General features: G+C 46.3%; 1 protein-coding gene across 2 annotated transcripts in view; it reads left to right on the top strand.

Annotated features, from left to right (window-relative positions):
• The window catches only part of GTF2E2 (general transcription factor IIE subunit 2), a 139501-nt gene extending 115261 nt beyond the window's left edge, over positions 1-24240 (top strand). For both annotated transcript variants that reach the window (XM_033915672.1, XM_033915665.1), the window contains exon 8: positions 23707-24240. In XM_033915672.1, the coding sequence (XP_033771563.1) occupies positions 23707-23826 (120 nt within the window). In that variant the 3' untranslated portion in view covers positions 23827-24240. The remainder of the gene's footprint in view (positions 1-23706) is intronic.
• Positions 24241-27689: the final 3449 nt, after the last annotated feature.

Genomic DNA, 27689 nt, shown 5'->3' with positions numbered 1-27689 from the left:
ACCCCCAAGTCCCGTTCCTCTGAGGTCCTAGCTAGCGTTTCTCCATTCAAGGAGTATGTTCTGCATGGATTTCCTCTGCCGAGATGCATGACCTTACATTTTTTAGCGTTGAAGCCTAGCTGCCATGTCGATGACCAGTTTTCTAACGTGATCAGATCTTGTGTCATACTATCCTGTAGGTTGCTTTCACTTACTATGTTACACAGTTTGGCATCATCGGCAAACAGTGCTACTTTACCCTGAAGCCCCCGGGTCAAGTCCCCTATGAATATGTTGAAAAGGGATGGTCCCAGGACTGAGCCCTGCGGCACTCCACTAGTCACCTCCGATGTCTCATAGAGGGTGCCGTTGACCACCACCCTCTGAAGTCTTCCACTCAGCCAATCACTGACTCATGCAGTTAGTTTCTCACCCAAACCCATTGATTTCATCTTGTTTAATAGTCTACGGTGTGGGACACTGTCGAAAGCTTTACTGAAATCCAAGTACACTATGTCCAGAGACTCTCCCAAGTCTAGCTTTCCTGTCACCCAATCGAAGAAGCTTATAAGATTGGATTGGCATGACCTACCTCTGGTGAATCCATGTTGACAGGGATCCCTTAGATTCCCTTCATCCATTATCGTGTCTAATTTACCTTTAAGTAGAGTTTCCATGAGTTTGCACACTATTGATGTGAGACTCACCGGTCTGTAATTCGCAGCCTCTGCTCTGCAACCCTTTTTGTGCAGAGGAACGACGTTAGCTGTTTTCCAGTCCAGGGGGACTCTCCCCGTACTTAGGGAGAGATTGAAGAGCATGCCTAACGGTTCCGCCAGAACATCGCACAGCTCCCTGAGCACTCTTGGGTGCAAATTGTCCGGTCCCATGGCTTTGTTCATCTTGAGTCTTGAAAGTTCTCTGTAAACATCAGCTGATGTGAACTCAAAATTCAGAAATGGGTCTTCCTTGCTTTCCTTTGCTTCCAGCCGTGGCCCGTGCCCTGGCGCCTCGCAGGTAAAGACTGAACAGAAGTAATCGTTCAGTAGTTTGGCTTTTTCAGAATCTGTTTCCACATAATTCCCGTCTGGAGTTCTAAGGCGTACTATCCCGTCTGCGTTCTTTTTCCTGTCGCTAATGTACCTGAAGAAGGATTTGTCCCCTTTTTTAATGTTCTTCGCTAGAGTTTCTTCCATTCGAAGTTTGGCCTCCCTGACTGCTGTTTTGACTGCTGCAAACTTTGTCCTGTATTCAATGTTTGCTTCTTTTTCCCCCGTGCGTTTGTACAAGAGAAACGCTCTTTTCTTATCCTTGACGAGGTACGAGACCTCATCAGTGAACCATTGGGGTTTCTTTTTTCTTTCTTGTTTAGTTACTGATTTTATGTAGCGGATAGTTGCCTCATGAAGGGTCGATTTCAAGGTTGACCAAATAACCTCTACATTCTCCGTTACTTCTTGAACCTGAAGCGTCTGATGGACGAAGTCTCCCATGCGTGTGAAGTCAGTGCCCCGGAAATTGAGTACCCTTGTTTTTGTTTGTGATCTAGGGAAGCCTTTCCTAAGGTTGAACCATACCATGTTATGGTCACTGGTGGCTAGCGGTTCTCCCACCAAGATCTCTGAGACGCTTTCCCCGTTCGTAAGTACCAGGTCCAGGATGGCCTGGGACCTAGTGGGCTCTAATACCAATTGTTTGAGTCGTACTCCCTTCATGGACGTTAATATCCTCCTGCTATCATAAGTAGTCGCTGAGAGTGTGTTCCAATCTACATCAAAACAAAAAAGTGCACAAAATATCGTGTCTATGAACAAAACTTAACTTGAGTTAGCCACCATTTTCTTCGCATAAAGTTCCTCAGAATGCCACACGATTTTAGCTGTCCTCATAGGAACCTTTGTATTATGCAATTTTTCATTCAATATATTATTTTATAGTTTTCTTTTTAAGTTATAAAGTGCTTGTGCTTAATACTATAATAGTAGCAAATGTAGCTTTTACTTAACTTTTTCTTAATAAACTGGGTCTGGCTCAATCCCCACCGACGCGTTTCATTATTTCATCAGGGTCGGGGAAGGAGAACGCTGTGAAGAGTAAAACATTGTATTAGCTTAAAGTTTAAGAACCCAGCAAATTTAAAAATTTAAAAACGCCACAAAGCTTACCAGAACAGTATACTATCTTAGCTGAATGCTAAATCCATGGTTTGTGAGCCGGAAGTGAGAACACACCGGCAGAATGGGAGCTAATAATCAAAACTCCTGGGTCATGTGACTCAAAACTGGCCAATACACAACACCCCCACCGCTCTTTAACTTGTATACCACAGATGTCAAATGACAAAGTCATATGCTCGCTGTAAGCTAATCACTAGTTAGATTTAAGCCATGGGGATACATAGTGTTAAGCTTAAACATCCATCGCAATTCCTTAATGTTTAAATTGTGTTCATAATTTCCTCCCTCCCACCCAACATGAACCGTATCAATAATACGCCATTTTAAATCAGTGATTTTATGTTTCATTAAGGACCAATGACGGACCAAAGGAGCAGTCTCAACTCCAGTGTTGACACGTGACTTATGTTCATTAAGTCGAATGTGCATAGGCCGGCTGGTACGACCTATATAGATTTTTGGGCAAGGACAAACGATCATGTAAATCACATGATCAGTTTTACAGTTAGTTCTCGTTTTAGCTGTATAAACCTGGCCAGTATAGGGATGAGACCAAGTTTCCCCTAACAATGCATACTCGCACCATTGACATTGGTCACATCTATAGTGACCATTGATTGCAGAGGGTTCATTTCGTTTATGTTTGTAATGACCAATAAGTTCCCCCAAATTTTTTGCTCTTTTAAACGCAAAAGTGGGCGGGCCATATTCATTCCCCATGATCAGTCTAATGATGTGCCAATGTTTAAGAACAATGTTTACGAACAATGAGCCAGACCCAGTTTATTAAGAAAAAGTTAAGTAAAAGCTACATTTGCTACTATTATAGTATTAAGCACAAGCACTTTATAACTTAAAAAGAAAACTATAAAATAATATATTGAATGAAAAATCGCATAATACAAAGGTTCCTATGAGGACAGCTACCATACGTTAAAATCGTGTGCCAATCTACATCAGGCATGTTAAAGTCTCCCAACAGAACAACGTCTCCCCGTAAGGTGATATTCTCAATGTCTTCAGCACAGAGACACTACTAGGCTCCCTTATGGACACTGTCAGACAACACCTTAGTACAGGGAAAAAAATGCTTCTCATACAACTGGACCTAACTGCTGCATTCGATTTAGTAGATCACAACATCCTTCTACAGATCATAGATGCAATAGGCATCTCAGATAAAGTATACTCTTGGTTTGAAGGCTTCCTAAAATCTAGAATCTACAGTGTAAAATCAAACAAAGAAAAATCAGAACCTTGGTCAAACCCCTGCGGCGTACCACAAGGATCTCCACTATCCCCTACCCTCTTCAACCTTTACACTGTTTCTCTAGGAACACATCTGGACAATCTAGGCATAACCACATATAGTTATGCAGATGACATCACCATCCTCATCCCATATGATCATTCTAAACCTACCATGACAGACACACTTCACCGAACACTTGAAACAGTCACAACCTGGATGAAAGATCACAAACTTAAACTCAACCCAGACAAAACCAAATTCATCCTTCTCGAAAATGACAAGGTCCAAACCACAACCAACTTAGAACTCAACACAACCAACTATCCCATCCAAACCACCATAAAACTACTTGGCATGACCATAGACAGATGCTGCACCATGCAACCGCAAATAAACAAAACAATCCAGAAATCCTTCGCAATCATGAGAAATCTGAGACTAGTCCGGAAATTCTTTGAAAGAACACAATTCCAACTTATAGTACAATCCCTAATACTAGGTCTACTGGCTACTGCAACATCCTCTTCCTTCCCTGCCCTGTTACTATGATTAAACAACTTCAAACAATCCAAAACACAGCATTGAGATTCATCTACTCATTGAGAAAACATGACCAAATCACAGAAGCCTACATCAACTCACATTGGCTTCCAATCCAAGAAAGAATCCAATTTAAATTCTACTGCATGTTATCTAAAACCCTAAACGGAGACAGCCCATCTTACTTGAACAACCGCCTCATCCAAGCACCCACTACCAGACACAGAAAAACGCACTCCCCATTCATACCTCCCCCAATCAAGGAAGTAAAACGATCAAAACTACACGACGGCCTCCTAGCCACTCAAGCCGCAAGACTGGATAACCAGATTTCCAACCTTCTGACGTCCACCCCAGACTACAAGACATTCAGAAAAGAAATAAAAACTATACTTTTCAAGAAATTCCTGAAGCAGCCATAACATCACATACTCTTAATAACTCTAAAACTGACAATTGATCTCCCTTTACTTCACTAGTAATAACAATAGAGCTTCCATTGTGACCCCCTTCTTAATTCTTTTGCAAACCGATTTATCCTTAACAACCTGTGAAATGTTTAAAAGATCTACTACTTACCTCTCTAGCTAATCAATAGTTCTCCCATTGTAACAACGTTTTTATTAATCTTTTGTAATCCGCCTTGAACCGCAAGGTAATGGCGGAATAGAAATCCCTAATGTAATGTAATATCTTGAAAACCTGACTGGCAAGGGGATACTCCAGGACCCAAGTTGAGAAACACTGTGGTAGACCCTGTTCAATTTTCAGAGGATTGTGTTCATGAGGAGCTCGCTAAACTAAAGGTGGATAAAGCGATGAGGTTGGATGGTTACGTTCAAGGGAACTTACAGAAGTTCTGGTGTCTCCGCTGGCCTTAAGTGCCATTCACCCAAGCTGACCTTTTCAATGCTTCTCTAGAAATCTGTTGAGGATCTGAACGTTGTTTCAATATCTCTTCTATCACTTGTAAAGCCCCCTTCTGTGGGATCCTTGAATATAAGGAGGTTACATCTAATATCAATAACCATAGATCTTATTTATTAACTAATTTATTTATTCATTCGATTTTCTATACTGTTCACCTAGGGAAGCTCAGAATAGTTTACATGTATTCATTCAGGTACTTAAGCATTTTTCCCTGTCTGTCCTGGCGGACTGACAATTTTTCTACTGTACCCGGGGCAGGTCTGACAAAGATGGCAAAACAAAGTTTGCAAAGCATGGTAAAAATGATATGACAAAACATGGTATGGTGAGACATAGCATGGCACGCATAGTTCAGCAAAACATGGCACGGTAAATATAGTATTACAAATCATGGCTAACATATTATGACATGACTAGCAAAAACGGTTAGGCAAGCATGCATGACAAAATATAGTATGGAAGACATGAAACGGCAAACACTGTGTAGCAAACATGGTAGCATGAGAAAACGTAGCAGAGCCAACATAGTATGGTAAATATGGTGTATAGTAAAGTATAGTTGGACAAGAATGGCAAACACTCAGTCTTGTACTAGCTATTGATATCTTTAAAGTACAAGAAGATTTGCACTATAAGTGATTAGTCTGACAAGACCATAGGGAAAGTACACATTCTTATCAATGCAGTCAATCGGAGTACCAAACATGCAGATGTTGAACAAGTGGCTGGTCATGCTTTCCTCAATCCATCCAGACCAAGGTGGGTTTCAGATTTATTTAACCATCAGTCACCTGGTTACAATTGAAGTGGAGAACACATGAGAATGCCAACAAAAAATAGGACTAGAACTGATGACTGATACTGAGTTGGTGTTCCTGAAGAACTACATCAACATCATGAAGCTATTGTCCTCTATAACTGATATTCTGCAAGTTGAAAATGACTGCTATTTTAGATATGTAATCCCCACGATAATAGACATTTAGTCAGTAAAACTTACAGGAACTTGGATAAGACAATGCAGCCCCTTAAATCACTGCTGTGACAAAAAAGTAGCTTTAAGGTTTTGTCCAATATTTGAAGAAGATGACTACCATATTACAGTGATGCTTGTTCTGAAGCTCAAGTTGAAATATCTACCAGAACAAAAAATGGTATGAGAAGATGCAGCCGTTCATTCGTGTTCTGGCTGCAACAGAAACTGAAGTCAGAAATAGCGGCATAGTTCCATTTTCATTTGAACATAAGTCAGTCAGCCTCCGAGGAAAATATGGCTGCTGGAGGTGAAGATCTCTTTGATTTTCTGTCTACTCCAAAGAAAAACCTTCCAGCAGCTGAATCCGGAACAAAGAAAGAGGTTGAGTGTTACCTGGAATGTTAGACACCTTCATCAAATAGCTCGCTCGCATTTCTAAAAGTGACAAAAGCTTTTTATCATGTTCAGTGCTGCACTTCCCAGCAGTGCAGTAGTAGAACGATTACTTAGTTGCTCGGGACAAATTTTAGTGCCATATCAATACTCTCTTACCGACGATAACTTTGAGAAGCTAGTTTTGCTGCAGTATAAACTAAAGTGACATATTAAGAAGTCTGAGACTTTAAACATAAAGCAGATTAATCATAAAATATTTAGCATTAGAATTTCAATGGGCGTTACTGCATCAGTGCACGTTAAACACTAAAGACGCCCATAGGGATATAATGGGCATCTTTAGTGTTTATCGCATGCTAACACTGTTGCTCGTTGATGAATTCTCTCCTTAGTGATTTGCTGAGAATTTATCAACTTGGTTTTAAACATTAAACACATTTGTTCATAAGTACAATGGTTGTACAATGGTTTTTAAAGCAGATTAAAATACAACTGACTTAGTAGTGCAAAGTAGTGTAGAATGATGCACTTAGGGTGTAGATATCCAAAGGAGTTGTATATGATAAACGTGGGAGGCTGATATGCATGGATCAGAAGAGGGGCCATGGAGTGATTAGTATTTGTTTCACCACCTTGAGATCCTGAAAGTGACAAGGCAGTGACCAAAGCAAAGAAGATACTAGGCTGCATAGAGAGAGACAAACAGAAGACAGGATGTTGGTGAAGCTTCACTTGGGGTATTGTGTTCAGTTTTGGAGTCCATATCTAACTAAGGACATAAAGAAACTTAAAGTGGTTCAGAAGAAGGTGAAAAAATGGTATGGGGTTTGTGCCAAAACATTTTTGTGAAGAGACTTAAAGGTATGTCTATATATACCCTGGAAGAAGAGGACACTTTTTTATTGTATGTAATAATTTTTATTAGTTTTATATAAACAATTTATACAAAGTACAACATTTCTCTATCAAAATTCAACAAACAACACTTTCATACTATGTCAAATTTATGAAACATCTTTTATCCCAGGACAAGCAGGCATGATATTCTCACATGTGGGTGACGTCATCTACGGAGCCCTGATGCGGACAGCTTTTTCAAGCAAACTTGATTGAAGATTTAAAGTTTGCTCTGCTGCTCCACGCATGCGTGCCTTCCTGCTCCACTAGAGGGCGCATCTCCCCCTTGTGGTCTCCAGTTCAAATTTTTCCACTGAGCCTAGAAGTCATTTTTTTCCAGGCTCTGCCCCAACTGCCTTCTAGCACCGCAATTTTTTTGTTTGCCTTCGATTAAGTCGCTGTGCGCAAAATTTTTCTTTTTCTTTCCTGTTCCTGCTTCGTTTCGCGACCCGGAGGCTTCCGGGCCGCCGTGGCCGCGTGGCTATTCGAGCCGCGGCCAGTTTCTTTTTCTATGTCCCGGCCCCAGACCGGCTTTAAAAAGTGCACCCGGTGCGAGCGGCTTCTTTCCATCACAGACCCGCATCACCAGTGCATCCTCTGCCTGGGGGCCACCCATCCAACCGACTCCTGCCCCCAGTGCGCTACTTTTCAGAACCGGGCCCTCCGTCAAAGAAAAGCCCACATGGCGGACCTTTTCACCGCCGACCAACCCACTACCTCGGCCTCGAGGTCAGCCCCGGCCTTGACCTCGGCCCCAAATGCCTCGGCATCACCTCGAGACTCAACCCCGAAGCCCTCGGGACAGCAAAAAGCCTCGGCCCCGGGTAAGTCTCCTCTTCCTTCTTCAGGTTCCGCACCAGCGAAGAAGCCAGCCTCGGGGACACCGGCGACGCATGGTGGAAGCCCCATGCTTTCAGCCCCGGCGAAGCCTGCCAAGCCTTCGGGCCGTGCCTCCACCACACGGGAATACTCTGACACGAGGTCGCCCCCGGTGGAGTGCACCGAGGCATCGGACATGCCCTCGATGCTGTCCGTGCCCGTTTTCCAGGACCTGCTCCGGGCGATGATCTCGTCGGAGCTGTCCGCTGCACTGGCCCATCTACAACTGGCCCCGACCTCGACTTCGCGTGCGCCGGACCAGCCTGAGCCTCGAGTCGAGCCTCCTCGGGGCAAAGTGCGCCAGCTTCGCCGCATTCCATCCTCCTCGGATTCCTCGCCGAGGCGCCCGAGACGCTCTCCCTCCACGGACCACCATGGGGCAAAGCGTCGCGCTAAGACAACCGAAACCTCGAAACGCCGTACCTCTAAGAAGGCCCGGAGTTCCCCCACATTACGAGGCCGTTCACCGACGCCCCGTACAGGACCGCTGAAGGTGACTGAGTTATCACTCTCCAACCCTCACATCCTCCTAACTTCCCCTCGGACCGGGGCTCCGAGCCGAGGTCCCAGGCTTTCGCCGAGGGAGTCCGGGTCGAGGTCACCGATTCGACATCGATCAGTACCCCGTACCCCGGCATCGTCTCCGAGGGGCTCCTCGAGACGACGTAGGTCCTCGACCCCGGAACATTGCCACAGTGTTTCCCCGGTCTCGGAGCGCGGGTCAGAGCATGAACCTCGATACTCGAGGGAAGCCTCCCCGTCCTTCTCCGCCCGACGGAGGTCTCGTTCACCGTCCCCACACGGGGCCCCGGGAACTTCTCGCCCCTCCTTCACTCGCTTTGTCCAGGACATGGGCCACGCTCTGGACTTAGACCTCCAGTCCGATTCAAGATACTCTAAAGAGTACCTGGCAGAACTAGATTTACCGTCACCGCCCAGAGAGTCCCTCCGCTTACCTCCCAATCCGGTACTCCAACAGGCTTTCTTCAGGAATCTGGAGACCCCCTATATGGTAACAGCTGTCCCCTCCAAAATGGAGTCCAAATACCGTACAGTACCATACCCCGGATTTGAGCAACCACAGCTCTCCCACCAGTCGCTGTTGGTAGAATCTTACCTGAAAAAGGCTCACCCCTCCCGGGTCTCAGCGGCGGTCCCCCCGGGTCGAGAGGGTCGGACCCTTGACAAGTTCGGCAGAAGACTGTACCAGAACTCTATGATGGCCTCTAGGGTACAAAGTTACACTTTCACCTTCACGTCCTACTTGAAACACCTCATTGGACTGTGGGGAGCCTTTGCGACCGACCTGCCGGCCTCACGCCAAAGAGCCTTTAACCTGCTCCTGGAGGTTTTCTCCAACCTACGCCTCCATCTATTCCACGCGGCCTATGATGGCTTCGAACTTTCCTCCAGAGTGGCAGCCTTCGCTATCGCCATGCGCCGCCTAGCCTGGTTACGCCTCGTCGACATGGACCCCAACTTACAGGACCGGTTGGCTAACCTCCCCTGCGTGGGCAAAGAACTTTTTGATGACACTATCGAGGCAGCTACGAAACGCCTTTCAGAGCATGAACGCTCGTTTGCCTCCCTCGTTCGGCAAAAGCCTAAACCGCCTACGTCTAGGCCGTTCAGGGCCCCTCCACGACGTTACCCTCAAAAATCCACCCCTGCCTTCTCACGGCCTCCACCCCGACGCCCGCAAGCTCACCATCGGGCTCCGCCAAAGTCCCAGCCACCTGCGACCACCAAACCATCCCCGTCCTTTTGATGGGACAAACGGTTGGGGGCTGGCCCCCTCCGCCACAGCCCCAGGCCTCCTTCCCATCGGGGGACGCCTCAGAGCCTTCTACCCGCGCTGGGAACAAGTCACGTCAGACGCATGGGTCCTTGGCGTGATCTCATCAGGATACTCTCTCAACTTTCGGAGAAACCCTCCAGACAATCCTCCAAGGGTGTGCCCCCCAACCGAACTCAGTTACCCCTCCTTCTCTCAGAAGCTCGAGAACTGCTTCGCCTACGGGCAGTGGAGGTGGTTCCCCCCAACCAACGGGGGAAAGGATTCTACTCCCGTTACTTCCTGGTACCGAAGAAGACGGGAGACCTGCGCCCAATTCTAGACTTGAGGCGACTCAACAAATTTCTGGTGCGGGAAAAGTTCCGGATGCTTTCCCTATCGATTCTCTACCCCCTCATCGACGAGGGCGATTGGCTCTGCTCCCTCAACCTGAAGGAAGCCTACACATGTTCCAGTGCACCCCGCTCACCGCAAGTTCCTGCGCTTTCAGGTGGGGGACCTGCACCTACAATACCGAGTCCTCCCCTTTGGCCTGGCGTCGTCACCCCGAGTCTTCACGAAGTGCCTCGTGGTGGTCGCAGCTGCCTTACGCTCACAGGGCCTCCAGGTATTCCCCTACCTGGACGACTGGCTGATCAAAGCCCCGTCCAGGGAGGGGGTTATCTCAGCGACCCGACAGATTATTATCTACCTTCAAGGTCTGGGGTTCGAGGTAAACTTCCTAAAATCCCAGCTGCGCCCCTCTCAGTCCTTACAGTTCATCGGGGCCGTGCTGGATACAGTTCGACTCCGCTCCTTCCTTCCCCCTCCATGTCAAGAGGCGTTAGTAAGCTTGAGTCGAAGGATTTCGCTGCTGACCTCGGTATCAGCTCGGCAGATGATGACTCTTCTGGGCCACATGGCCTCTACCGTCCACGTCATACCCTTCGCCCGCCTCCACCTGAGGATTCCTCAATGGACCCTGGCCTCCCAATGGCGTCTGGACCGGGACCCAATCGACCGTCCCGTGACAGTGACTCCTTCATTGCAACGATCGCTTCTCTGGTGGGCCGATTCTTCAAATCTATCCAAAGGTTTACTTTTTTTCGCCCCTCCACACAGCAAGGTACTCACCACGGATTCGTCGGAGTACGCTTGGGGAGCTCACCTGGATGGCCTACGCACTCAGGGGATGTGGTCAACAGAGGACCGCCGCTGCCACATCAACGTGCTGGAGCTTCGGGCCATCTATCTCGCCGCTGTAGCCTTTCAACATCTGCTCAACGACCGGGTAGTTCTCGTCCGAACCGACAACCAGGTAGCAATGTACTACGTAAACAAGCAAGGAGGGATGGGGTCTCGGGCCCTCTGTCAGGAAGCCCGGCGCCTCTGGAAGTGGGCAATCTCCAACAACATCTTCCTTCGAGCGGTATACATACAAGGAGAGCGGAACTGTCTGGCAGACAGACTCAGCCGCCTCCTCCAGCCACACGAGTGGTCGCTGCACGCTCAAACCTTACGACAGGTGTTCGAGAAGTGGGGGACGCCTCAGATAGATCTGTTCGCCTCCCCCCTCAACCACAAACTCCCTCAATTCTGCTCCCGGATGTACTCCCCGGACCACCTCGAGGCCGACGCCTTCCTCCTAGATTGGGAGGGAAGGTTTCTATACGCGTTTCCGCCTTTTCCTCTGATTCTGCGGACGCTGGTCCACCTCAAACCAGTGCGAGCCACTATGATCTTGATTGCTCCTCGGTGGCCACGCCAGCCTTGGTTTTCCCTTCTACTTCAACTCAGTACCAGAGATCCACTGCCTCTGCTTCTGTTTCCCTCTCTGCTATCACAGAGCCAGGGTTCACTGATGCATCCAAATCTTCAGTCTCTTCATCTGAATGCTTGGTTTCTCTCCCCCTGACTTCTCTCCCCGTGTCGCAATCAGTCAAGGAAATACTGGAAGCCTCGAGGAAGGCCTCGACTAGAACCTGCTATTCCCAAAAGTGGACCAGATTCTCGTCCTGGTGCTCCTCGCATGACCAGGACCCGGTGTCGGTCTCGGTCCCCTTGGTCCTGAAGTATTTGCTCCATCTTTCTCACTCCAGCCTGAAGACCAACTCCATTCGGGTACATCTTAGTGCGATTGCGGCCTTCCATCAACCCCTGGAAGGAAAAGCCCTTTCACTCCATCCCTTAGTTTCTCGTTTCATGAAAGGCCTTTTGAATGTCCACCCTCCTCTCAAACCTCCCCCAGTGGTTTGGGACCTTAATGTGGTGTTGGCTCAACTCATGAAACCCCCATTTGAGCCGTTAGACAAATGCCATCTAAAATTCCTCACTTGGAAGGTGATCTTCCTGCTCGCACTCACTTCCGCTCGGCAGGTTAGTGAGCTGCAGGCTCTGGTGGCGGACCCACCTTTCATTGTATTCCATCACGACAAGGTGGTCCTCCGCACTAACCCTAAATTCCTGCCTAAAGTGGTGTCTGATTTCCACCTCAACCAGTCCATCGTCTTGCCAGTATTTTTCCCCAAGTCCCACTCTCACCCCAGAGAGACGGCGCTACACACGCTTGACTGTAAGGGAGCGTTGGCCTTTTACCTCCAACGCACTCAGTCTCATCGGACAGTCCCACAATTGTTTTTGTCCTTCAACCCTAATCGGCTGGGTCGCCCAGTTTCCAAGCGTACCTTGTCCAACTGGTTGGCTGCTTGTATTTTTGGTCTCGCGCTGCATGGTCGAGTAACGGGACATAAAGTCCGAGCGATGGCAGCCTCCGTAGCCTTCCTCTGGTCCACACCCATTGAGGAAATCTGCAAGGGTGCCACGTGGTCTTCGGTTCATACTTTCACCTCCCACTACTGCCTGGATACATTGTCCAGGAGCGATGGCCGTTTTGGCCAATGGGTATAACGTAATCTATTTGCTTAAATTGCCAACTTCCCTCCATCCCTTTTTAGTTAGCTTGGAGGTTACCCACATGTGAGAATATCATGCCTGCTTGTCCTGGGATAAAGCACAGTTACTTACCGTAACAGGTGTTATCCAGGGACAGCAGGCATATATTCTCACAACTCGCCCGCCTCCCCGAGGTTGGCTTCTTTGCTGGTTAAGTGAACTGGAGACCACGAGGGGGAGATGCGCCCTCTAGTGGAGCAGGAAGGCATGCATGCGTGGAGCAGCAGAGCAAACTTTAAATCTTCAATCAAGTTTGCTTGAAAAAGCTGTCCGCATCGGGGCTCCGTAGATGACGTCACCCACATGTGAGAATATATGCCTGCTGTTCCTGGATAACACCTGTTACGGTAAGTAACTGTGCTTAACACCTCCCCAGCCTGTCCTGGATGTGTATGAAGAAAATTAAGTGATATATTAAAACAAAATAATAATATCAATCCATCTTAAATTTTAATGATGCCTGATAAAGGAATCCAACGGGGTCCAGATCTCCTTAAATAATTGGGATTCACCTTTTTGCTCTGCCAATATTCTTTCATTTCTATAATATAGACACAGTGTCTCCAACCAGAATGAGAAGTTTAGACGATCCCAATTCTTCCAGTTTCTTGTAATTAATTGTAACTCAACTCTAGTCATTACAAGAAGGAGCCTATCCTTATGATCGTCAAGTGGACTCTTGGGCATCAATGAGGTACCAAATAAAACAGTTCCATATGATAATGGAATAGGAGCTCCAAGAATTGAAATAATTTTGCTCCATATAGATTTCCAAAAAGCCTGAATCAGTGGGCAATGAAATGATAAATGATCCAATGTACCTGGATTAAGTTGACAGTGCCAGTACTTATTGGAGCGTTTATTATCTAACATTTGTAGCCTCACCAGGGTCCAGAATATTCTGTAGAGCAAAAAATACAAAGTTTGCCTCATCGCAGCTGAGGCTGTACATTTCACTCTACAATTCCATATTCTGGACCACTGGGTCACAGAAATATTATTCTATATTTCCATGCTCCAAATATCACAGAGACTTGTTTTAGATTTTTTTAGGTATATATTCAGATATTAGTTTATACCACTTCGAAGCCTGATGTCCCTGAAAGTCCACCTGAAAACACAAGAAGGGAAGACTTTGTTGGCTTGTAAGAGTGCGCCACTAAGGAATCCCATTTTGAATAGCTTGATTCAATTGCAGCCATTTAAAACATTGAATATTAGATAAATCGAAGGTTTGTTGCATCTGAAGCAAGGAAGCCAATTTATCTTGAAAAATTACATCATCTAAGGTTTGAATTCCGGCCTGCAACCACTGTTTCCATAAAATTTTTGAATTCCCCACCATAATTTAGCCACAAAGATTGACATTTTGTTTTATTAGTGGGGACTGGCAATAAAGGATCTAGACATCTCAATGTTTTCCAAGTTGAATGAAAAATCTTGTTATTTTTATAAATTCTTGGAAGTCCAATGCTTAATAAATTGACACAGACACTTGAATGCAAACAAATCTTTCTCAGAGATGGAAAAGCAATAGAACTAGAGTTCATCAATTCAGATTGCATGGTGGTAAAGTTAGGAGTAGCATCAGGAAATACTTTAACATGGAGAAGGTGGTAGTTGCCTGGAATATCCTCCAGGTGGAAGTAGGATTAAAAAAAAAGAAAGTGATGGAATTCAAGGATGTATGGAATTTAAACACAAAATCCCTATATAGAAAAAGGATGGAATTGAAGCAAAATTTAAATGACTTTCACACATCAGAGCATAGACGTGTATAACCTGTACAGTGTGGGGCAGGTGTACAACTCTGGCTTTCTTGGAGGACAGACTAGATGTTGCTATTTATTGTGTACTGTATTACCCCTTACCACTTCCTCTTAGATGTCGCCTTCTGAATATTTCACCCTCAAATCCTACGTCAAACATCTGTGCTGTGATGTTAAACAGCGAAACTCTAGACCAGGGGTGCCCAACACGTCGATCGTGATCGACCAGTAGCTCAGGAAGACAACGCGAGTCGATCGCGGAGCCCATCCTGGGCTCCGTGATAGACTCGTGTTGCCATCCTGATCTACCGGGCCGATCAGCCTTCCTCTCCAGTGTTCTCTCTAGGGCCTTTTAGCTGGGCGGTCCGCCCAGCTGTCATCTGCTGCTGCCGCCGCTGCTGAACATTAAAAAAAAACAAAAAAAAAACGGCTTGCAGATTTCAGCCCGTAGCCAACTTATGCTCCATGGCTCTAATGTGTGCGTGCAGGCTTCCCTTCTCTTCCCTCCGAAACCGGAAGTTATGTCCGGGGGGGGGGGGGGAAGGGAAGCAGGCACGCACATGTTGAGAGCCCTGAAGCAAGCGTTCACTACGGGCTAAGGCGGGAGACAGGTTAATGAAGCATTTCCTCTTCTTGCTGCTGGGTCCTGCCTACTTTCTGTTTCCGCGAAGGCAGGACCCGGCAGCATTTCCCCCAACAGCTCGATCGCGATGCTGGTCGGCCGAAGCAGGGAGAGGTTGGGGCGGCGTCGGCTTTCGGGCTTGTTATTGGTGGCGGTTTGGGTCCTGGTCCCCGATGGCAGTGGCTTGGGGGAGGGCAGGGAGAAAGAAAGAAAAAGGGCAGGCAGGGAGACAGAAGGAAAGAAGAGAAACAAAAAAAAAAGAAAGGGAGACAGAGAGAAAGAAAGGGCAGGGAGAGAGGAAGGAAAAGTTGGGGGAGGGAACGAGGTCTAGAGGAGAGGAAGCATACAGGCTAAAAGAAGGGAAGAAAGATTGGATGCACAGTCAGAAGAAGAAAGTGCAACCAGAGATTTATGAAATCACCAGACAAGGTAGGAAAAATGATTTTATTTTAAATTTAGTGATCAAAATGTGTCTGAATTTATATCTGCTGTCTATATTTTACACTAAGGTCCCCTTTTACTAAATCGCAATAGAGTTTTTTAGCACAGGGAGCCTATGAGCGTCGAGAGCAGTACTGGGCATTCAGCGCAGCTCCCTGCGCTCTAAAAACTGCTATCGTGGTTTAGTAAAAAGGGAGGGGGGTATATTTGTCTATTTTTGTATGGTTGTTACTGAGGTGATAGTGCATAGAGTCATCTGCTTCGACCTCTTTGAAAAACCCTGGAATAGGAATAATAATTAACATTTTCTATGCGTACAGTGTGCGTTGTGTTTTTTTTTAATTTTATTGTTGGTAGATCATTTTGACTTGGTCATTTTAAAAGTAGCTCGTAAGCCCAAAAAGTGTGGGCACCCCTGCTCTAGACTTTAGAAAATCTAGGATAAAAACTTACAATCGAACCATTCTCTTCCACTCCTTAGGCCACATCTGGTCAAATTCTGGTGCTTCATGCATAGCTTTATTCTGTGCTTGCAAGCCCACCGCCTACACCAATGGTCTCAAAATTGCGGCCCGCCAGGTACTATTTTGAGGCCCCCGGTATGTTTATCATAATTGTAAAATAAAATAGTTTCTTGATCACATGTCTCCTTAGCTATAAATGACAATATTATTATTAAGATTTAGCCAAAAGGAAAGATTTATAAACTATAAATAGTTTTTTACTTCATGCTAAATTGTCAGTTCTTTAATAAGACATTAACTATTTTTTTCTGAGGCCCTTCAAGTACCTACAAATCCAAAATGTGGCCCTGCAAAGGGTTTGAGTTTGAGACCACTGGCCTACACCTACTGGAACTCATCTCTGTGAGCTCATATTTCTGTTTAATTTTTGCAGAGGAAAACAACTTTAAGCTCATCCTTCTCCAAAAGATATTTTACTAACCTGAAACCTCCCTATTCCTGAATATCAGTAAATATCCTGAGCTCCAGCTCAAAATATGTACTGTTAAATACAAATTTAAAAAATTCAGGTATCCTTGTCAAATAATTATACTGATTATTGCTTACATTTTGCTTTAGAGGCTATTGTGTGATGTCTGTGCAGTTTTTCTCATGAAGCCTTTGGCAGTTTGCATGGATATGAGCCTGAGATATTATACATAGCTATTCCTTAGACTCTTCTTTATGAGAAACAAACATGTAGTTCAAGTAAGACATTTGTTACATGAACCAAGTTTTGGTATTACAGGGTTAGCTCAAATTATTTCAAGAACATTAGACATCTGTGAGAGTACACAGCACAGCTAATTGTTTCACCATCAAATACTTGCTGTAACGCCAAGCTCTCCAAGTTTAACACAAAATTCAATCACACATCTCTGGCATACTCTCACAGACACATTTTCCTTATCTGCCATGACAAAACATACGAAGTTCTTCTTCTCACTGTGACCCAACAATGAAAACTATGGCTGTCCAACTGCAGGTTCAGAAATGCTGATGTATGAGCTTCACAGGAACCAGCACAGTGCTGCCACATCTACTTCTTGGAGAGAAAACCAGAGGCCATCTCATTACTTTTCAATCGGCCATTGTTTATATAGATATGTATATATATTTATGTATGTGTGTGTGGTGGGAGTGTGCGGTGCAGTGGTTAGAGCTACAGTCTCAGTACCCTGAGATTGTGGATTCAAATCCCTCACTGCTCCTTGTGACCATGGGCAGGTCACTCAATCTCCCCATTGCCCCAGGTACATTAGATAAGAATATAAGAACATAAGAAATGCCTCCGCTGGGTCAGACCTGAGGTCCATCGCGCCCAGCAGTCCGCTCACGCGGCGGCCCATCAGGTCCAGGACCTGTGCAGTAATCTTTTATCTATACCCCTCTATCCCCTTTTCCAGCAGGAAATTGTCCAATCCTTTCTTAAACCCCAGTACCGTTCGCTGCCCTATAACGTCCTCTGGAAGCGCATTCCAGGTGTCCACCACACGTTGGGTAAAGAAGAACTTCCTAGCATTCGTTTTGAATCTGTCCCCTTTCAACTTTTCCGAATGCCCTCTTGTTTTTTTATGTTCTGAAAGTTTGAAGAATCTGTCCCTCTCTACTCTCTCTATGCCCTTCATGATCTTGTAAGTCTCTATCATATCCCCTCTAAGTCTTCTCTTCTCCAGGGAAAAGAGACCCAGTTTCTCCAATCTCTCAGCGTATGAAAGGCTTTCCATCCCCTTAATCAGTCGTGTCGCTCTCCTCTGAACTCTCTCGAGTAACACCATATCCTTCTTAAGGTATGGTGACCAATACTGGACGCAGTACTCAAGATGCGGACGCACCATTGCCCGGTACAGCGGCAGGATAACTTCTTTCGTTCTTGTTGTAATACCCTTCTTGATTATCCCCAGCATTTTATTCGCTCTCTTGGCAGCCGCTGCGCACTGTGCCGTCGGCTTCATTGTCATGTCCACCATTACCCCCAAGTCCCTTTCTTGGGTACTCTCATTCAATAACATCCCTCCCATCGTATAGCTGTGCCTCGGGTTTCTGATTCCCACATGCAATACTTTACATTTCTCAACATTGAACTTCATCTGCCATCTCTCTGCCCATTCTCCCAATTTGTCCAAGTCCCTTTGCAATTTTTCACAGTCCTCCTTTGTCCGAGCTCCACTAAATAGTTTGGTGTCGTCCGCAAATTTTATTATCTCATTCTTTGTTCCTGTTTCTAGATCATTTATGAATATATTAAATAGCAGCGGCCCGAGCACTGAGCCCTGCGGAACACCACTCGTGACCTTCCTCCAGTCTGAGTAGTGTCCCTTCACCCCTACCCTCTGTTTCCTACCCGCTAACCAGTTTCTGATCCATCTATGCACGTCTCCGTCCACCCCATGGTTCTTCAGTTTCCGGAGTAGACGTTCATGAGGCACCTTGTCAAAGGCTTTCTGGAAATCTAGGTATATGATGTCTATGGGGTCTCCTTTGTCCATCTGTTTGTTAATTCCCTCGAAGAAGTGCAATAAGTTGGTCAGACACGATCTCCCCCTGCAGAAACCATGTTGGCTGGTTATCAGAAGTTCGTGTTTTTCAAAATGTTCATCAATTTTTTCTTTTATTAGTGCTTCCACCATTTTCCCCGGAACAGAGGTCAGACTCACCGGTCTGTAGTTTCCCGGGTCTCCTCTTGATCCCTTTTTAAAGATGGGCGTAACGTTGGCTATCTTCCAATCCTCCGGAATCACACCTGTTTTCAGAGATAGGTTGCAAATTTGCTGTAGTAGTTCCGCTATTTCCTCCTTTAGTTCCTTCAGCACCCTTGGATGGATTCCATCCGGACCCGGGGATTTGTCAGTTTTTAGTTTTTCTATCTGTCTGCGCACATCATCAAGGCTCACTTCTATGGATGTTAACTTTTGTGCTTGATTTCCATTGAAGAATTGCTCAGGTTCCGGTATGTTGGTTGTGTCTTCGTTTGTGAATACAGATGAAAAGAACATGTTAAGTCTTTCTGCGACCTCTTTCTCTTCCTTCACCGCTCCCTTCCTGTCTCCGTCATCCAGTGGTCCCACCTCCTCCCTAGCCGGCTGTTTCCCTTTAACATATCTAAAGAACGGTTTGAAATTTCGTGCTTCCCTGGCTAGTCTCTCTTCATACTCTCTTTTGGCTTTTCGAACCACACGGTGACATTTTTTTTGATACTTCCTGTGCTCTCTCCAGTTTACCTCAGTTTTGTTCCTTTTCCATTTTCTGAATGAATTTTTCTTATTGCTTATCGCTTCCTTCACTATTTTAGTTATCCACACCGGGTCTTTTATTCGACTCTTGTTGCACCCTTTTCTGAATCTGGGGATATATAGATTTTGCGCCTCGCTCACCGTGTCCTTGAAAAGATAGAGCTTGAGCCCACCGGGAAATATGATAAAGTACTTGAATGTAAAACCACTTAGGATATAAGTGGTATATAAATAAATTAAAATAAATTTTATATATATAAATATATATATATACTAGTGTTTAGCCCGTTACGTTAACGGGTGCTAGAATAGATGTGTAGATGTGTAAACTTAACAGGCCACAAAACCAACTGAAAACTTAGCGTGTGAGCTTTAATATCCTTTGTACGGTTGATTTGCAGGCTTTAAACAGTTTTCTGAATTTTAAATATTTTTTTCTTATTTTTTTGTTGGATGCTGCAGGCCTCAAAAATTGTTTGCTTTCCCCTTTATCCAGCAGACCCCTATACCACTCACACACCCCAATCACTGTGGAGTGCAGTACCTGACTGCTGGCACTGTGGAGGCTATTCAGGCACACTGAGTGCTGGCACGGTTTTGGTTTTGGTTTTTTTTTATTAAATGATTTTTATTGATTGATAATGCAGGCAAGAATACAGCAAGAAAATATAAGTCGTAATACAAGGAGATACGAAGACAGTGCAAACAGTACCAACAATCCAGCTTGGACTTGTTGTTATTTTTTAGGCACACTGAGTGCTGGCACTCCAACCAAGCACACCCCTTCACCCAAAACAAAGCAAGATTGCTCCTTGGCCCCCTCCCCAGCACATCCCCTTCACCCAAACTAATGCAAAATCGGTCACTGCTCCCCCAGGACACCCTCTTCCCCCAAACCAAAGCTGTCTGTCTTTCCTTCTTTCTTTCTGTCTCTTTCCCTTCCCGCTGTCTTTCTTTCTGTCTCTCTCCTTGGCCATGTCTGTCTTTCTTTCTTTCTGCCTCTCTCCTTGGCCGCTGTCTGTCTGTCATTCTTTCTGTCTCTCTCTCTCCTTGGCCGCTTTTTGTCTGTCTTTCTTTCTGTCTCTTTCTCCTTGGCTACTTTCTGTCTGTCTGTCTGTCGATAGGCATTTTTGAAAGAAATAAACTTCTAATCACAAGCCAACATGGCTTCTACAAGGGGAGATCGTGCCTAACGAACTTACTACACTTCTTCGAAGGAATTAACAAACGGATGGACAAAGGGGACCCCATAGACATCGTATATTTAGATTTCCAAAAAGCCTTTGACAAGGTACCCCATGAATGCCTACTTCGGAAACTGAAGGAGTGGAAGGAGACGTACATAGATGGACCAGGAACTGATTGGAGGGTAGGAGTGAAGGGCCACTACTCGGACTGGAGGAAGGTCACGAGTGGTGTTCCGCAGAGGTCGGTGCTCGGACCACTACTATTCAATATATTTATAAATGACATAAAACAGGGACAAAGTGCGAAATAATAAAATTTGCAGACGACACCAAACTATTTAGTGGTGCTCGGACTAAAGAGGACTGCGAAGAACTACAAAGGGACCTGAACAAGCTAGGGGAGTGGGCGACGAGATGGCAGATGAAGTTCAATATAGAGAAATGTAAAGTATTACGTGTAGGAAGCAAAAACCCAAGATACAGCTATACGATGAAAGGGATGTTATTGAGTGAGAGTACCCAGGAAAGGAACATGGGGGTAATAGTGGATAAGACAATGAAGCCGTCAGCACAGTGCGCAGCGGCCGCTAAGAGAGCGAATAGAATGCTAGATATAATCAAGAAAGGTATTGCAAGTAGAACGAAAGAAGTTATCCTGCCATTGTATCGGGCGATGGTGCGTCCGCATCTGGAGTACTGCGTCCAGTATTGGTTGCCGTACCTTAAGAAGGATATGGCGATACTCGAGAGGGTTCAGAGGAGAGCGACACGTTTGATAAAGGGTATGGAAAACCTTTCATACACTGAGAGACTGGAGAAACTGGGGCTCTTTTCCCTGGAGAAGAGGAGACTTAGAGGGGATATGATAGAGACTTACAAGATCATGAAGGGCATAGAGAAAGTAGAGAGGGACAAGTTCTTCAAACTTTCGAAAACTACAAGAACAAGAGGGCATTCGGAAAAGTTGAAAGGGGATAGATTCAAAACGAATGCTAGGAAGGTTTTCTTCACCCAACGGGTGGTGGAAACCTGGAATGCGCTTCTAGAGGGCGTGATAGGACTGAGTACGGTACTAGGGTTCAAGAAGGGATTGGACAATTTTCAGAAGGAAAAGGGGATAGAGGGGTACAGATAGAGGACTACTACACAGGTCCTGGACCTGATGGGGCGCTGCGCGAATGGACTGCTGGGCATGATGGACCTCTGGTCTGACCCAGCAAAGGCACTTCTTATGTTATGTTCTTATGTTCTCTCTTGCTCCTTGGCTGCTGTCTGTCTTTCTTTCTCTCCTTGGCTGCTGTCTGTCTTTGTTTCTTGTGCACTGAGACACTTCAGCTCCAGCCCCCTTCTCCCACCTTCCTTGTAAAAATGAAGCAGCTCTGGCAGGGTCCGACGCAGGCTTCTTGTATTGACAGGGAAACCGCCGCACCCTCCTTAGTCAGCTGGAGGAAACCGCCACAGGCTCCACCGCTACACATGTCGCAAACCTCTACTGCACATGTGTGGCATGGAAGCAGGGATCACGGAGTTTGAAGTGCGCATGCGCGCTAAGGATTTTATTATGATAGATATCAATAATAATAAAAGGCTAAATGCGCATGCGCTTTTCAAAGATCGTGATTCCTGGTGGCGTGAGGTGTGCTTCTGTGTCAGCCTCACGGCGCCTGCACTAGCTGGAAGCACGTGACTGTTATGAAGGTGCCAGCGACTCCTCCCTCCCGCTGCTGCTCCTTCAAAGCGGCCTGCTGAGGTTCGCCAGCAGCTGTAGCGAACCTCGCAGGCTGCTCTCCACCTTCCCGACATGGTGCTGAAGAAGGAGTCAGGATTGTCGCTGCCACCACACACGCACATCTTCCTGCAGCTCCGCCCACCGCCATGAAGCAGGAGAACCTGCTCAACGATCTGGGCCGAGAGGTGAACGATGCAACCCCAGCTCGAGGAATGGAGGGAGGGTAAGAATGGGAGCGGGGTGGAAACGGAAGGGGGCCATGGGGCAGGCAGGCATTGCACAACAGGGGACCAGGGGGAGAGGGAAAGGGGGCTGCTTTGGGGGGAGGGGGCAGACAGCAATCATCAGGAGGAAACAGAGGAGGGCCACGGAGCACGCAGGCATAGCAAAACAGGCACAGGACAGGCAGGCATTGTGGGACAGGGGACCAGGGGGAGAGGGGGCTGCTTTGGGGGGAGGGGGCAGACCAATCATCAGGGGGGAACAGAAGGGGGCCAGGGAGCATGCAGGCATGGCACAACAGGCACAGGGCAGGCAGCCATTGCACAACAGGGGACCAGGGAGAGAGGGAAAGGGGGCTGCTGTGGGGGGAGGGGTGTGCTGGAGGCAGGCATCAATCATCGAGGGGGAAAAGAATAGGGCCACAGAGCACGCAGGCATGGCACAACAGGGGGAGAGGGAAAGGGGTGTGCTGGGGGCAGAAAACAATCATGCTTTGCTCTGGGAGGGGGGGAGACAGAAGGGGGCCACGGAGAGACAGGCAGGCATGGCGCAATAGAGAAATACAGGTAGGCAGGGGGCCAGGGAGAGACACAGACAGAATAAATGACAGACAGACAGCGTCCAAGGAGAGACAGATAAAGAAAAAAACCCAGACAGACATCTGCTCTAGCGCCCGTTAATGTAACGGGCTTAAAAACTAGTTATATGTATAATATGCATATCTGATGAGTTTTTGTAGTTTCCAAGAACTAGAAGTGCAGACTCCTAGTTAGTATAACTAAATTGTACAAATCAGCTCTGGTTTTTCAATCAAGCATATGTAACCATAACCTCCTGAGAAGTCATAGTGGAAAATCCTGAGAATCAGACCTTTGTGGTATTCCGACTAGCGAATGACTTGGGGACAAATTTTTCCCCGTCCCCGCAGGAGCTCATTTTCCCATCCCATCGAGTTCATTTCCTGTCCTCATCTGCACAGACCTAAAACACTTTAAAATCATAAGTGTTCGAGGCTTGTGCGGTTAAGGCAGAGCTCACAGGAATGGGACAGTGACAAAACTCATAGGGACGGGATGAGGAAATTGAGTTCCTGCGAGGACAAGAACAAATTTGTCCCTGTGTCATTCTCTAATTCAGACTGGAGCTGGCCAATCTCATGTGGTATGCTAGACTAGTGTGATTTTGTGATTGCTGCACAAACAGAGATTTTAGTCACTGGTTTGAAGATTTCTTGTCCTCTTATTTCAGGTTCCTGTCCAGAAGAGGAAGAAACCTGCCTCCCAAAAGAAGCGTAAATTTAAGACACTCAATGATCACTTGGCAGGAGTATTGAAGGATTACTCGGATGTGACTCCTGGCAAACAATGAGCTTTTTCTTGACTAAGGAGAAGAAGCCTTGTTTTATGCAGGAGTCTTTCCATTGGCTTTCTCAGGACTTGGCTGCACAATGACAGTGGCGGGTTCGCTTTCTCTGCAGCTGTAAAGATACTTTTCTTTACAGAATGGGTGAAGATTACCTGACTAAAATATTTTTGTTTCATTTAATTGGTTGTTTTACTGTGATACTGTGAGCTATGTAAGCCATTTTTCTCTCTCTAAAGTTAAAAAAAAAAGTCACCCCAGGTCAGTGTGTTCCTTTTGATTTGTTAGCATTTGTAAGTGTGCGGTATTCTCTCTTGTTTCTTTAAAGCAAATTTGCAGAAAAATTTGAACACAATATTTCATTTGTACATTTCCCCAAAAGATGCAAATTTATAATAAAATCATTATTAAAAAATCTTTTATTCCCTTTTCTCTCACATTAATTCTACCGCACCCCATTAGGAGACCTGGGTAACTACCTGTTTCCCTGAAAATAAGCCCTAGCATGATTTTTGGAGTAGGTCTTAATATAAGCTCTACCCCAGAAATAAGCCCTAGTTAGATCGCCCGTGAAGCCCCTCCCAAATGTCCCCGACTCCATCCCTGGATTCACTGGCAGCAGCATCAGCAATGTTTTTCCCCCGCCGCACAGCTGAACCCCGCTGACCCTACCACTCAACCCCTGCGCAGTATCTTTCCATCTCTTCCTCCCATCCAAACCCTGCTAACCCTCCCACATACCTCCCTCTAAACAGCAGTGTCGGCAGCACTTTAGACAGGCTGCTTCATGGTCCTCTGCCGCATCAGTAATGTGACACAGGGAAGGCCCCGGCAGGAGAAGGCCGTGAAGTAGCCTGTTTAGAGTGTTGCTGCTATTTAGAGGGAGGTATGTCAGTCTAGCGGTTTGAGGCTTGGGTTGTTTCTGCTGCAGTGGGGGATGGGAGGGAGGGATAGAAAGATGCTGCAGAGGGAAGGCACAGGGAGATGGGTGAGAGGAGAGGAAAGGTGCTGCACATGTGGGGGAGAGAAAGGAAAGAGAAAGAATTGAGGTGGAGGAGAGGAAGAGAAAGATGATCATTGTACATGAAAAAAATAAGACCTACCCAAAAATAAGACCTAGTGCCTTTTTTGGACCCCAAATTAATATGAGACACTGTCTTATTTTTGGGGAAACTCGGTAGTTCCTTTTAATGTCTATGTTGGAGGAGAGCCTTTTTCAAGACTTGAACACTTTAGTGCTGTTCTGCTCTGCTTTCTAAAGATACCTACCTCACCAGCGGCAAACGTCACCTCAACATTCCAGAATTTCATTTGAAGTATTGGGTTATTTAAATGCTTCCGTAGTTTGTGTATGCCTGCCTTAGAGTGCACTTTATTAGATTGAAAGTGATTTTTGCCAGATTATTTGGACACATATCAAAATTCAGGTTTTTCTTTCTAGGTTAAATTTGGGACATCTTCCTAAAACTAGCCATCTAATTTGGAAATTGGTCATTAGGATAGTCATATCTTTGTTCTTTGTGTTTTTTTAAGTTGACTTTCTTTAGCAACTTTCCAGACCAGCATTCATTAATCTTACAAGCGGGTATATATCTCATCATGACCAGCAGGTGAAGACTGAGACAAAACTTTGGAACTGTACATATCATGTGACCCCTCCTAATTACCCCAGTCTTCTCTCAGTTTCCAGCAGGTTTGGTGAGCTGTACCCAGCTCCCTTGATAGGGCTGTTGGAATTTGTTTAGGAATTTTTGTCCCTTTTTGTTGCCAGACTGAGCTTGGATGGACCCTGTTTGGGGTCCATCCGACCTCGGGGGTGTCAAACCCGGTGAGTCTCTTCCCCCCTTTCTTCCACCTCCCCAACTTTTTTCTAGAGGTGCCTCAATAGTAAGCCTTACCCCCTGGTAGTAAGGTATATTGTTTAGAGAGCCAGTGGAGTCTGTTCTGTGGAAAAAAAAAATCCTGAGGTAGTGCCAGTCTGAAGGGTTGCTTTCCCTTTAAATTTGCTGTATTTTACTGTATTTTTCAACTAACCGGCACTTTTCTTCTAGCTAGGTCGCGTATGGAGCAATGAGCACTTTACAAGGAAAAAAGTGCTCATTGTGCTCCAGACGTGAGGCACTCGCGGCTGGCCTGTGCAAGCGGTGTGTAGGCTGGTGCGGTGGTGGAGCTCCGTCAGCAAAAGCTGCAGGCATCCTACAGGCTACAGGCTACCTTCCACTAATGCCTCACGAGTCAGCAGGGAGCAGTGGGGAAACCCGGTCTTCCCCCACCTCCCACGGAGGGATTTCCTCAGCCGCCAATGATCTGGAAACGGGGACGAAGTGTGAAGTTAACAAATTTGCGGATGACACTAAACTCTGTAGAAGGGTTAGAAATGCGGAAGAGTGTGAGGACCTACAAAGGGACCTAAACAAACTGGAGGAGTGGGCGAATAAATGGCAGATGGACTTCAATGTAGGGAAATGCAAGGTCATGCATATAGGGAGAAAGAACCCGATGTTCAGCTACCAAATGGGGGGATTAGTATTAGAGGGAAGTAACCTTGAAAGAGATTTGGGTGTACTGGTGGACACAACAATGAAGTCAACAGCACAATGCGCAGCAGCCGCGAAGAAGGCAAACAGAATGTTGGGTATTATTAAGAAGGGTATTACGACCAGAACGAGAGAAGTCATCCTGCCGTTGTATCGGGCAATGGTGCGCCCGCACCTGGAGTACTGTGTTCAGTATTGGTCACCGCACCTTAAGAAGGATATGGCAATACTTGAGAGGGTCCAGAGGAGAGCGACATGAATGATTAAGGGCATGGAAAACCTTTCATACACTGAAAGATTGGAGAGACTGGGGCTCTTCTCCCTGGAAAAGTGGAGACTCAGAGGAGACATGATAGAGACCTACAAGATCATGAAGGGCATAGAGAGAGTAGAGAGAGATAGATTCTTCAAACTTTCAAAACATAAAAGAACAAGAGGGCATTTGGAAAAGTTGGAAGGAGACAGATTCAGAACGAATGCTAGGAAGTTTTTCTTTAACCAGCGTGTGGTGGACACCTGGAATGCGCTTCCAGAGGACGTAATAGGACAGAGTACGGTACTGGAGTTCAAGAAAGGATTGGACAATTTCCTGCTGGAAAAAGGGATAGAAGGGTATAGATAGAGGGCTACTGCACAGGTCCTGGACCTGTTGGGCCGCCGCGTGAGCAGACTGCTGGGCACGATGGACCTCGGGTCTGACCCAGTGGAGGCATTGCTTATGTTCTTATGATTCCCTTACCGCTGGTTTGGCTAGGAACTCCCTCTCAGCTGTTTCTTTATCAACTGATGCCAGCTTGCCTGCTTTAGGGGCTGGGACAGTTCAGGCTTCCCAGCTGCTACAGGCCCTGGAGAGTTTATTTTTGGTGGGAACTTTGCCATTTTTGCACAATAAACCCTCCATTTGCTCTGCCACCTTAGGTGACCTTCCCTCTGTCTTGATAAAACAGGGGCAAGTTTCTGCTGGGACCTCTACTCGGGCAGGCGGTCCCCCAGGCGCAGCTGGGGGGTTTTTCCCCTGATTTTATTTTTTTATGCAGAGCTTATTTTCAGGTGGCCAGGGGTTTTGCAGTTGACCTGGGGGTTTCGGGAGAGGTTGTGCCTCCCGCACCCTCTGTGGCTTTGCCCCCTTCTGCTACTTTCACGTACCCTCTTCCTCCTCCCTCGTCCAAGTGCCCGCGGGTGGGTTGAGATGAAGACTTGTGGGCTGTGTGGACCCTTGGGACCTCCAGGATCCTCTTGAGGGGATGGCCACTGGTAGCGGGGCCTCGTTTTTTCCGATTACCGGCGAGGAGGCGTCCGCTGTGCGTGCGCCTTTTTCACAGAGACGAGCTC

Source organism: Geotrypetes seraphini, chromosome 1, assembly GCF_902459505.1.
Source record: "Geotrypetes seraphini chromosome 1, aGeoSer1.1, whole genome shotgun sequence".
Classification (NCBI taxonomy): Eukaryota; Metazoa; Chordata; class Amphibia; order Gymnophiona; family Dermophiidae; genus Geotrypetes; species Geotrypetes seraphini.
The sequence above is the reverse complement of the archived record's forward strand: the minus strand, read 5'-3'. Positions and strand labels throughout refer to the sequence as shown.